The sequence below is a fragment of the Myxine glutinosa genome, chromosome 1 (assembly GCF_964187855.1).
Source record: "Myxine glutinosa chromosome 1, kmMyxGlut1.1, whole genome shotgun sequence".
NCBI lineage: Eukaryota > Metazoa > Chordata > Myxini > Myxiniformes > Myxinidae > Myxine > Myxine glutinosa.
This window is the reverse complement of record NC_136261.1, coordinates 63,026,591-63,039,247: the sequence shown is the minus strand read 5'-3', so window position 1 is coordinate 63,039,247 and position 12,657 is coordinate 63,026,591. Positions and strand designations below refer to the sequence as shown.

The 12,657-nt window shown below is 42.4% G+C and overlaps 1 protein-coding gene across 3 annotated transcripts in view; it reads right to left on the bottom strand.

The window, feature by feature from the left end:
- LOC137424643 (protein mono-ADP-ribosyltransferase PARP12) overlaps positions 1 to 12,657 on the bottom strand; it is a 109,898-nt gene that overhangs the window by 58,813 nt on the left and 38,428 nt on the right. For all 3 annotated transcript variants that reach the window (XM_068112329.2, XM_078772402.1, XM_078772404.1), the window contains exon 7: positions 7,529 to 7,639. In XM_068112329.2, coding sequence (XP_067968430.2) covers positions 7,529 to 7,639 — 111 coding nt within the window. The remainder of the gene's footprint in view (positions 1 to 7,528; positions 7,640 to 12,657) is intronic.

Genomic DNA, 12,657 nt, shown 5'->3' with positions numbered 1-12,657 from the left:
ATGCATATAAATATAGAGTTGGGAATGTGGAGAAGTGTGATCAGAAGCTCAAGGGGATTAAGAAAAATGTAATTAAAGAAAGTATAAATTTTGGTCATTATTATCAATGTTTGATGAGTGGGGGGGAACAATATCGAAAGGTAAAAGGGATTAGGAGTTATCAGCATGAATTATATTCAGCAGAGATAAATAAACTAGCACTAGGAGCATATGATGATAAACGATATATTTTAGAAAATGGAATTGATAGTCTCCCTTATGGTTATATAAGATATATAAGTGATAAGATATATAAGTGATAAGATATAAGTGATAAGATATATAAGTGATAAGATATATATAAGTGATAAGATATATATATATATATATATATATATATATATATATAAGTGATAAGTTAAAAAGGGGGGTTGTCATCAGCTCTAGGGATTTTAAGGGCTACCGCCGCCTTTTTTATAAATAAATAAATGATAGAACCAAGTATTAACCAGACTAAAGGGTGGAGGTGTAATCAACCTTGGTATATAAATGGAAAACATAATGAGTGTGAGAAATACCAGATCCGAGAGGTTGAGAGGATCACTGGTCAGAAGATCCTCAAGACTGATAAACGTATTCATTTGTTAAGTGGGGTAATGGAGGGCGGGAAGAAAAATATATTAGAGTGGAGTGAGAACTTTGATGGTTATCAACCGGATAATAAATATTATAATTTTAAAATGGTATGTGGATCGGGAGGAGGACAGCCCAGGTCCCTACGTGAAACATATCATTTTATAAACGCACAGAGAAAGGTACTTGATGTAAAGTTTATCAATATCCTAGATGGGGATGAGTTCCATAAGAGAATGGAGTTGTTTAAAAAATTAGAAAATGAGCAAATATTCATAGGATCAATGAGGAATTTTGAATGTCGCGTGGTCCTTGGAGGGTAAGTAAGGACTCCCCCATTCACTTACATGTAAAAGGAGAAGGGGGTGTCGCGGTAATCGGGGGAAAAATGGGCAGTTTGGGAAAAAGTCTCATCTAAATACATGGGTGTCCTGGAAGCCCCATTATCTCCCTACTTACACCCTTGGCTCTAATAGGTGGTATTGCCCCCTTTGGCAGAAACAACCTCAAGTAGGCATTTCTTATAACTGTCTATCAGTCTCTGACATCGACTGGGAGAAATTCTTGCCCACTCCTCCATGCAGAATTCTTTCAGCTGTGCGATGTTTGAGGGGTTTCTTGCATGCACAGCTCGTTTCAAATCCCCCCACAACATCTCGATGTGATTTAGATCCGGGCTTTGACTTTTCCATTCCAGAACCCTCCATTTCTTCCTTTTCAACCATTCCTTGGTGGATTTACTGGTATGTTTCGGGTCATTGTCATGTTGCAAGGTTCACCTTTGGTTGAGCTTCAACTTTCCGACAGATGGCCTCACATTATCCTCAAGCACCCTCTGGTACAATGAAGAATTCATAGTGGATTCTATGATGGTGAGCTGCCCAGGCCCCGATGCAGCAAAGCTGCTCCAAACCATAATATTTCCACCACCATGCTTTACAGTTGGTATCAGGTTCTTGTGGTCAAATGCTGTCTTTGGTTTTTGCCAAACATGTCTTCTGGTACTGTGGCCAAATAGCTCTACCTTTGACTCATCTGTCCAGAGCACATTGTTCCAGAAGTGCTGGTCTTTGCCTTGGTGGTCATTGGCAAACTTTAGTCTTGCCCTGATGTTCTTTCTGGACAGCAAAGGTTTTCTCCTGGCACACCTCCCATGTAGATCAAATTTGTGCAGCCTTTTTCTAATGGTAGACTCGTGCACTTTGACATCAACAGTGGCAAGAGCTATATGTAGGTCCCGTGATGATATTCTGGGGTTCTTAGAGACTTCTTTCAGCATCTTGCGGTTTGCCCTCAGGCTGAACATGCTGGGGCAGCCTGGCATGAACAAGTTGGCAGTTGTTTGGAATCTTCTCCACTTGTCGATGATCTTCCGGACAGTCGAATGATTGATTTCAAATTGTTTGGATATCTTTTTAAATCCCTTCCCAGACTCGTAGGCATCTATAACCTTCTTTCTGAAGGCCTCAGAGAGCTCTTTTGATCTCGGCATGGTGACGCCACACACTTCAACAACAAAGAGCAAAACAAACTCAATGTCTGAGGTTTAAATAAGACAGGTTCCTCCATGATCCTCTTTAACGATGTTCTTATCATTTGCACCTAAGCTGGTGCACCTGATTCTAATTTTAGGTATTTGAAGTAGTGATAAATGTAGGGGTGTACTTACTTTTTCCACATGCGAAATTTGCATTTATGTTTATTTAAATTATACAATAGACTACAAAATGTAAATGTTTCATGATATTTGTTATATTATATCACCTTTATCGATCAATATTGTTGAAATGAAGATCAAATAGCTGTATGTTGAAATCTGTTGAAAAGTCAAAACTTTAAATGGGGTGTACTTACTTTTTCACGTGACTGTATTTTTGATTTATTGGTTAATCAAGTAATCGATTAATTATTTAATTATTCGATTAATGACTAACAAATTTTTGGGTTTATGTGTTATATTAGTCAATTGATTAATTATTTATTTTTTTATGATTATTATTTATTTATTTTCATTATTAATCATATATTTATTTTCTTTCTCATCTGGCCAATATCTCAGGCACCTTTTGAGTTCGGAAGCTAATATTTGGACATGACAATGACCACGTGATTTGTATTTAAAGGGTATTTTTGATTTATTGATCAATCAATTAATCGACTCATTAATTTATTGATTAATAAATTAATTATTTATTATTATTATTAATGACTTATTTAATTAAATTTCTAAAAGTTACATCTTCGGATGAAGCACCAATGGTTTAATTATGTTATTAGCCAATTGATTAAGAAAATATTTTATGACAATCTTTTATTGATTTTAATTATGCAATTAATCAATCAAATATTGTGCACCTCTCCTTCCAAATACAGTCTCTATGAGCTGCACGGCGGTATTGCCGGGTGCCGGAGGCGCCCCGGCAACGCCACGCTGGAGGATATTTAATTATTTGGCATGGGGGCGGTGTACTTTGAATGTATCTGTACTTGTTTTCTTGTTTGTTTGTTTGTCCGGGCGATATCTCAGCCATCCTTTGAGCTAGGAAGCTGAAATTTCGGCACAATAGTGAACAAGTGCTTTGGCAAAATGTTATTTTTTGTTTTTTGATTAATCAATTAATTGAGAAGGCAAATATTAAGACCAAGGAGCTTTCCAAATAAGTCAGACATAAAGTAGTGGAGAAGAACTGTTCATGAGAGGGTTATAAGAAGATTTCAAAGTCACTCATGATCCCTTTGATTATGGTGAAATCCATCAATAACAAGTGGAAGACGTATCATATCACCCAGACTCTACCCAGATCAGGTCGACCATCCAAACTCAGCAGCCGGACAAGCAGGAAACTGGTTCGGGATGTCACTGTAAATCCAACAATGGCTTCAAAGACCTGCAAGGCTCTATGTCTGAGATGGGTGTGAGTGTTCATCAATCACCAATATCCCGTTCCCTTCACAAATCTGGCCTCTATGGACAGGTGGCAAGAAAGAAGCTCCTGCCTGCCTCACACCTAGCTCGTCTTCACGCTGTTGAAACCACAAAGCGTTCAGAATCATTGGAATCTCCCACGATGAAGCTAACTCCAAGGGCCTTTCACACACTCACCGCAGGCAGGTGGGTGGTCTTTCCATCTTCTACCGACTCCTCTCCGGCCTTGCCCCCCCCAGCACTCTTTGGGCTCTGTCCCCCAAATATTCCTACAGGTCGCACAAGATCTGCCTGCAACCCTCTTATTGTTAAACTGCCAAAATCAAGACTCTCTGCTCACCTTCACTCCTTCATTCCTCTTTTCTCCCGCCTCTGGAACAAACTCCCTCACTCTCCTCAATCCCACTCCACCCCCAGGTCTTTAAAACAGCTGTTCACCACCATCTCTTATCTTCCCCCATCCAAAACCTTGATCTTTTCTACCCCCGCTAATTTCACCCCAAATCCACTTTTTTGAAATACCATCCTGGAAGTCCTTGGTGTCCTTGTGTTTTATACTTCTCCAACTCCCCCCCCCCCCCCCCTTCCCACGCCTCCTCCCCCCAAGCCCTCTCCCTCCCACACATCTCCCTGCTCTCAAATGTTATGTTTGTGTGCTTCCCCTTCTCTCCACATCTTGTCTTCCGCTCCCTCTTTTATGTATTTTGTTTGTCTGGTTGATTTGTTTGTGAAATAAATGTCAGCTCTTTCACGAGCCTCGATTCAGTATACAAAAAAGAAAAAAGCAAAAAAAAAAGAGGCCTTTACCGAAAAAAGACGCATCGAAAAGCTCATATGGAGTTTGCAAAAAAGCATCTTAATAAAACTGCAGGCATGTGGAGAAGAGCTTTGTGGTCAGACAAGACAAAATTGTATTTTTTTTTGGCTACATAGTCGAGGCTCATAGAAGAGCTCGTACAGTCAACGGAACAGGATGTAACACACAAAAAAAAATGCAAAACACGCATGCCTGTGGTGGACAAAATGGATACAGATGGAAACTCTGAGGGGAAACTGGAAAATTGGAAGGAGGGACATAGGTGGGGTTGTGGAAGTCCGTTGAGGCCTTCTCTATGATTGGGTATTAATAATGTCCTCTGTTCGAGGCTCTGTTCAAAGCTTTGTCACAGCATGAGGTCATAAAGGCTCTGCTTCGTCAAAACACCTAGATACATCTTTCAAGGATAGAAAAGATCATGGTTTAGAATTGAGGACGATCTGAGATGGTGGTGAAGAGCTGTATTGAAGCTGGTTGGGATTCCAAAACTGGATGGGATTCCAAACTTCTGGCTAAAGCAATGCACGAACACATCACTCAACAAGGAGCTTTAGAGGCAGAACAGAAATGATGTAAGATAGAATTCCATGGAATGATGGCCCATTTGTTATTAAACAAGAACATGCTCGAAAATTGCAAACTTCGACAAACCAACTTATCCATAGCCTGGATAAATTACAAAAGAAACCTTTGATTGTGTCCCACATTCATGGATTATAAAATGCATGCAAGTACACAAAGTTAACCCCCAAATAGTCACACTGACAGAGAAAGCAATGATGCTCTGGAATACAACACTGACACTACCTCACTTGGAAGGAAAGATTGAAATCCCAGTAGTGAAGACATGATGTGGTATCTTACAAGGTGACAGCCTTCCCCCCCCTCCTGTTTTGTCTGGCTCTGGACCTACTGAGTAACCTCATCAATGAACTAGGACACGGATGCAATCAAACGCGCAACAGCAAAATGACCAAAGAACCAAGAAGGTTGACACTTTTATTGTACATGGATCATCTAAAATTCTTCACGCCGAATGATGACAAATTGGCAGATACAATGAAACTAGTAAAGCCCTACTCGTAGGACATTCAAATGGAATTTGGTCTTGACAAATAAAACAAAAATAACAATATTTCAATCGATCAATGTACAACAATACAGGAACTAGAAAACGAAGCATCCTACAAATTCCTCAGAAGAGAAGAAGGTCCCCAGGTACAACACAAAAAATGCGTAGAATAATCATCAGAGTACCTATGCAGAATAAGACTAATTCTGAAGTCATCCCTCTCTCCAAAGATAAAAATGAAAGCTGTAAACCAACATTCAGTACCGGTATTCCAGTGTAGCTGTGCAATTATAAACAGGCCACTATCAGAGATCAACAACCTAGACACCAAAACAAGGAAACTTCTGACTATTCATAAGCTATTCCACAAAAACTAATGCATTCCAAGGTTTTACTTGCCGAGACGAGGGGGAGGATGTCTGATGGAGCTTAGCCAAGTGCACAGAACAGCATGTGTAGGACATGCAAAGTATGTGAAAAGCTCAACAGACTATCGAATGAGATTTGTGCACGTACAAGAAAACGACCAATCAGAAAAGGTATCCTTAATCCATTTAGCTACAAACTTACAAAAACAGGTGGAAGTGTAGGATGCTACATAGGAAAACGAAACAGAAACAAATACAGCCCTGATGATTGCAAAGAAGAATATATAGCACCGCAAAGCAGGCGTAACCCCTCAGCCCATGCATAGTGAAAGGAAGCATTGATTCTAATTTGTTATTTGAAGCGAAGTTGTATACCGAGTAGGATTTTGCAGTAAATAAATTTTCGCCCATGAACCCATGAACCCATTTCGCGCCCATGAACCTTCCTCTACTCAACCCCAACACACACTGAAAAAATGGATTTAATCGGACAAGCCGTTCTGCTCGAAATTGACGGAAACCAATTTCAAGATGGCTGCCGTGGCGGCCATATAAAAAATCGCAGCGCGCCCATTTTCGAAAGGAACCTTCCTCTACGCAACCCCAACACACACTGCAAAAATGGATTTAATCGGATAAGCCGTTCTGCTCGAAATTGACGGAAACCAAAAGTTGACGGGCGCCTGGATGGCTGCCGTGGCGGCCAGATTGAAAATCGCAGCGCGCCCATTTTCGAAAGGAACCTTCCTCTACTCAACCCCAACACACACTGCAAAAATGGATTTAATCGGACAAGCCGTTCTCCTTGAAATTGACGGAAACCAAAAGTTGACGGACGCCTGGACGACGCCCGTGACGACAATACCCCTTAGCCCAATTTGAGCTGAGGGGTGAAAAGGAAAACTACAAAAATAAATATCAGCAGATATCCTTTGAAAAATGGGAGAATGACAAAAGAGCAGGAAGATTAAAAAAAAAAAGAGCTTGACAGAGCATGGATCGATAAGGAAGGGCTCATTGAAATGGCTAAGAAGTGGTCAAATTAACTGGTAGATTGAGTCATCATAAATTCCCAAGACCAAAGGCACTACACTAATGGCTTTAAGAAAATGGTGGGATTTAGCCAATCGGACAAATGAAGATTTTGTGGGGTAGAAACAGAAAGTTTATGGCCAGATGCCCTTCCTGCTGCCAACCCTGTTAGTCGCGTCTTGCGACACAGGGAATTACCAGTGAACTGGTACTCAATTTGCCGACCTCAGAAGGATGACAGGCTGAGTCAACCTCTCGGGCGTTAATTCAGCGATCGACTGGGATTTGAACCCAGGATTCTAGGATCCCAACCCGGCACCCTAAACGCTAAGCCAACACCAGGCTTGGTTTACATAGTTATGCAACTGAGAATCATCAGATTTTGCCTGTTAATCCAATTTGTTCACATTTTATGTGAATTTTTTTTAAAGTTTATCATTTGGAGTAGTTTGTGAAGACTATTTATTACTTTGATTTGAAAGCATCATGAAATAAGCTCAGGTGGAATCAAAATGTGAAAACTTTGGAGGGGGATGAATAATTTTGCCTGCCACTGCACCCATGTGGTTAACTACGCAGGCAGGGGGACAGGGTCAAGGGAGGGGGAGTGGATGGTTTGCAAGATTTTTGTGATTATTCATGAGACACTGAATAAGTTGCAAAGCTAATGATAATGAGACACTGAATAAATCACCAGTTACCTTTAGTTGCTCCAGCAGCATCGTCCACTTCGGCAATGCTAGCGCGTGGGTGCGGTGATTTAAATCTGCGGTTTCTTTCTTCCCGTGCCTCTGTTCTACAAACATGTTCTCCTGCCATTGGGTAAAGTCATAGAGAAGCATGTTACCATTTTGTTGAGCACTTTTTCAGTACACCTTAACCAAAACCTAACCAGATTGTTCTTGTCACTCACCCATCTCATCCACCAGGTTCTGTCTGAATCCGTCCAAAATGTCTTGAGTTATCATGTTATATACAGTGCCTTCAGAAGAGAGAGAGGAGAGAGAGAGCGGAGAGAGGAGAGAGGAGAGAGGGGAGAGGAGAGAGGAGAGAGAGAGACAGAGAGAGAGAGAGAGAGAGAGAGAGATACCCCAAAATGTCAAAGTTGAATTTCTTTTTTGAACTTTTTCGATATAATTGAAAAAATAAAGCAAATACCCCTGGGTGCTCACCTGGTAGAATAAAGCAGTATACTACACCGACTAAAGGTATTTTAACCAGTATCATGGTATTTTAAACCAATTTCCCCCCTCCCCTCCCCATAAACCTCCTCAGACCCCGATTTTTCTAACGCCGGGAACAAATTATGGTCCATCATGGGTGATGAATGTTGTCATCAAGTTTCATCGAAATTGCATATGTAGTTTCTGAGAAGAAAGCAAATACCTATTTTGGGTGGTCAAACCTGGTGCCACTTCGACCCCAATTAGACCCCGATTGTTTTAATGCTGCAAACAAACTTGAGTTGTATCATACCAAATATCATTCGTGCCAAGTTTGGTCACAATCCCATTAGCAGTTTTGAAGAAGAAATTGCAAGTGTTCTGACTGACGGACGGATGACGCACCATCGCATATGCTCCCCGGAACTACGTTCCAGGTGAGCTAATGAAAAGATGAAATGTCTTGAGGCAATATGTATTCAACCCCTTTGCTGTGACACTTCAAATTGAGCTCGGGTGCATCCAAATTCCTTTGATCATCCTTGAAATATCTCCACAACTTGATTGGAGTCTACCTGTGGCAAATTCAATTGATTGGACATGATTTAGAAAGAAACACGCCTTTCTATATAAGGTCACACAATTGACAGTGCATGTCAGAACAGAAACTCTGCCATTAAGTCCAAAGAACTGTCTGTAGAACTCCAATATAGAATTGTGAGGACGCCTAGATCTGGGGAAAGGTAGAAAAAAATTTCTAGAAAGTTGAAAGTTTCCAAGAGCAGAGTGAGCTTCATCATTAGGAAATGGAAAGAATATGGAACGACTCAGACTCTTCCAAGAGCTGGCTGCCCGACCAAACTGGGCAAGAAGGACCTTGGTCAGAGAGGTGACCAAGAACTCAATGACCACTCTGACAGAACTACATAGTTCCTTGGCTGAGATGTGAGAACCTGCTGGAAGGACAACAGTTTCTGCAGCACATCACAAATCTCGGATTTATGGGAAAGTAGCCAGACGGAAGCCATTCTTGAGGAAAATGCACATGACAGCACGCCTGGAGTTTTGAAAAAAGGCACATGAAAGACTTTGACAGTATGAGGTAAAAGATTCTGAGGTCTGATGAGTGAAGCATGTGTTACGCGCCCCTTCCCAGACCCCAGTCACGGTGTACCTCCGAGCCCCGAGAGGAGTCACGGCAGAAAGATGTGTTATTCTGTATGTCAAAGATCAATGGTGAAACCACACCAATTGTTACCAACAAACAAGTATTGTATTAAGATCACACAAGAATAACAGTACAACAACAATAGTAATCAATTGTACAACCAATATATATTTCCTATGATGGTACCATCAGGTTCGTACAATATAACTCACTGTGCTCCAAGTGAGCGAAAATAACATTCCCCAATGTCTCTATTCCGGCATCAAGCCAAAGTCGATCCACTCCAGTGATCGTCAGAAAGATGTCCAATCGAGACCAGAATCCCGTTCGGATGACAGTCACAGTCCCGCTGCCAAAGCTGCACAAAGGTGCCCTCAAGGCGACTGGGAAATCACACCCTCAGGTATGGACGTTCCACGGCTCCAAATCGGCGAACCACAGATTTCCCACTCAAAAGCCACGTTGCACACAAAACACCAGATTAACGTCTGAATGCGGTGAAAATGGTTGAAGCGAAGTGAAAAACCTTGAGCGATGCGCAAATCCTGCGCGAGGTAAAAATGGCCGATGGCCCGTTCTCCTGGCGTTAACGGCACTCCGATGATTCTCGTCGGAATCAACCGCAAAACCTGTCACGCAGGTTTATCTGTCACAGCGATGACAACTCTGTCGCAGGAATCCCTTTCGCAGGAAACCCAAAGTTCACTCGTGACCCTCGTTCGCCAATCGTTCGCTCCAAACCTCGAAGTAGATCGGCTTCTTGTCCGACTCACTTGCTCCGCCTTCTCTTCCTCCTCCTCCTCATCTTCCTCTTCGTTGTCGTCCGATTCCGGTTTCATTTAAAACATTAACTTTTTTGCCTTTTGAAAATAGAAATATCAATTCCCTTTAAATGACAACAATAATAATACATGGAATCAGAAATGTTTACAGTGGATGAAAACCACCACAATGGAAGTGATGAATCCGTAACACTTTCCCACCCCCCCCCCCCCCCCCCCCTCAAGAAAAAAAGTTTGAACATAGTGAAAACTTTCTTTGCAGGCAAAAACTCTTTTAACAAACAAAAGTAAAACTCACACCCAAATTATCAATTCACGTGAGCAACCATAATTAATATTCCCGAAAATAAAGCAACAAAACTTCCAAACAACCTACAGGAATTTCCAAAGTTAGTTCACTCTGGATAAAGCATCAGCAACGACATTGTCCCTGCCCTTTACATGCTCAATTTCCAAGTTGAACTCCTGCAAAGCCAAACTCCATCTCATCAACCTCTGACTTTTATTTTTCATTTTTCGAATGAAGGTTAAGGGGTTGTGATCAAAAATCCAAAGTAAAGCAAATCTATAGCACTTTTCCCGGGAGGCCGAGCTGAGAGCCAGGTTTCATGGTGGTTGGGTGGTGAGGCCTGGAAGTATTCACTGTATGGGCGCATTTAGGAACGAGGAGTTCACGGGTTAATCCATGTAGGAATCTTGGCTCGGCTGCTCCTGAGCACTCAGTGCTTCCAACTCTTCTCTTGATCATAAAAATTATAATCACAGTTGTAGAGTCGGGTGCTGTAGTCATGTGAGTAGCGATCCCCATCTCGGCTACCACCGTAATAGTCATCCCGTCGAGAGTTGCCAAAACTGCGCTGCTGCTGCTTCTGGGAGCCTCCGTAGTAATCATGACTGCGGCCGCCACCAAAACTACTACTCCCACGCCGGGAGCCATAGCCACACCTGAAACTACCTCCACGTTTTCCTCCTTTGTAGCCCCCTCGACGCCCATGGCCTGCCTTCTCTACTGTTATGGTCCGGCCATCCAAATCCTTGCCATTCAAATCCTGTTCTGCATCTTTGGTGTCCTTTGTGTTTTCAAAAGTGACAAAGCCAAACCCTCTCGACTTTTGCGTCTCCCTGTCTTTTATCAGCAGCACTTCCAAGAGTGGTCCATATTTGCCAAAGATAGAGTCCAGAACATCTTCACTTGTGTCTAAGTTCAGTCCACCTACAAAGAGCTTGCCAACATTGCCTCCGTTCCATGACTTGTGTGTGCTGATACTTAGTTTCAGGGTACTCGACAAGAAGTGCCTGTGCAAAGCGTGACATCAGCACCTTCTCCTTCTCTTCAGAGCGCTTCCTACCCATAGCACGAGTCGCTGCACAAGATGGAAAGATACCAGGAATCTCCTGCTCTAACTGTGCGATGTTATTTTCCATACTAGACTTTTCAACAAACATCGGATTACTAGAAACTCGACCACCGGCCAAATCATTCTCGACAACAAAAGAGATTCCCTCTACATGAAGAGTGGCTGGAAAACCTACGGTGACCGGTCCTGACACCAAATCAGAATTCAAATGGATGACATGATGCGGAGCTTTAACATAGCCACCAACCCCCTGTAAAAGAACACTAACACCAGTTGCCGTCTTCTCTGACAATGGCAAAATGCCTTCAAGCATCAAAGATTGATGTGCTCCTGTGTCCCTCAATACCCTAACAGGTCTCTGGTTCGTTAAGTCTCCATCCAGTGACACAAACCCCTCTGAAATAAAAGGTTTGTAACCCTCTTGAACAAGGTCGTTCTGTGATGCCATAACTTTGGCATGGGAACCTTCACAAGGCACTGTCCTCCAAGGACGATTTCTCGCATTTGCCAATGCATTCGGAGTTGCACTAGTTTGACTCCGCTCCCGATTTTTCCTTTTCAGGGCGTAACATTGGGACATCAAATGCCTAGGTTTCTTGCAAAAAGCGCAAGTAGACCCAGAGGAAAAACTCGTGGTCCGCCTGGTCTGCCCCCCGGAAGATAAGTCTGTGTTGGAACTATAGTCTTCTGATCCCTAAAAGCCGCGGTATCAGATTTGTCCCCATAGTCATCTCTTGGCCGCCTCTATGAATATTTGTTCTCCGCCCCTGAATTACCATAACTCCCCTGGCTAACTCTAGGCGGGAAGTTACCTTTGTGGAACCCCATCCTGTGTATCAAGGCATAGTCATCTGCCACAGTTGCTGCCTCATACAACTCTGGTACTTTCTTTTCATCCAGATGTACTTTAATGTCCGCGTGGACACACTGTTTGAATTCCTCCACCAAGATCAATTGTCGCAACAGGTTGAAGTCTTTCCCAATCTCCTTCGAGTCACACCACCGATCAAACAAGGTTTCCTTCATTCTGGCAAACTCCACATGGGTCTCACTCTCCCTCTTCCTGGCATACCTGAATTTTTGCCGGTAAGCTTCAGGGACCAATTCATAGGCTTTGAGAATAGTTTTCTTCACTATCTCATAATCTGCACATTGGTCAATCGGTAAAGCCGAAAATATATCTTGAGCTTTACCCACCAGAACACTTTGCACTAACATAGTCCAGGACCCCACAGGCCATTTTAGCATTTGAGCCACTTTCTCAAAGTGTAAAGAAAACTTGGCTACCTCCTTTTCATTGAAGGGTGGAACCAGCCTCACATACCGACCAACATCCCAAGTGTTCTGACTAGTTGTCGA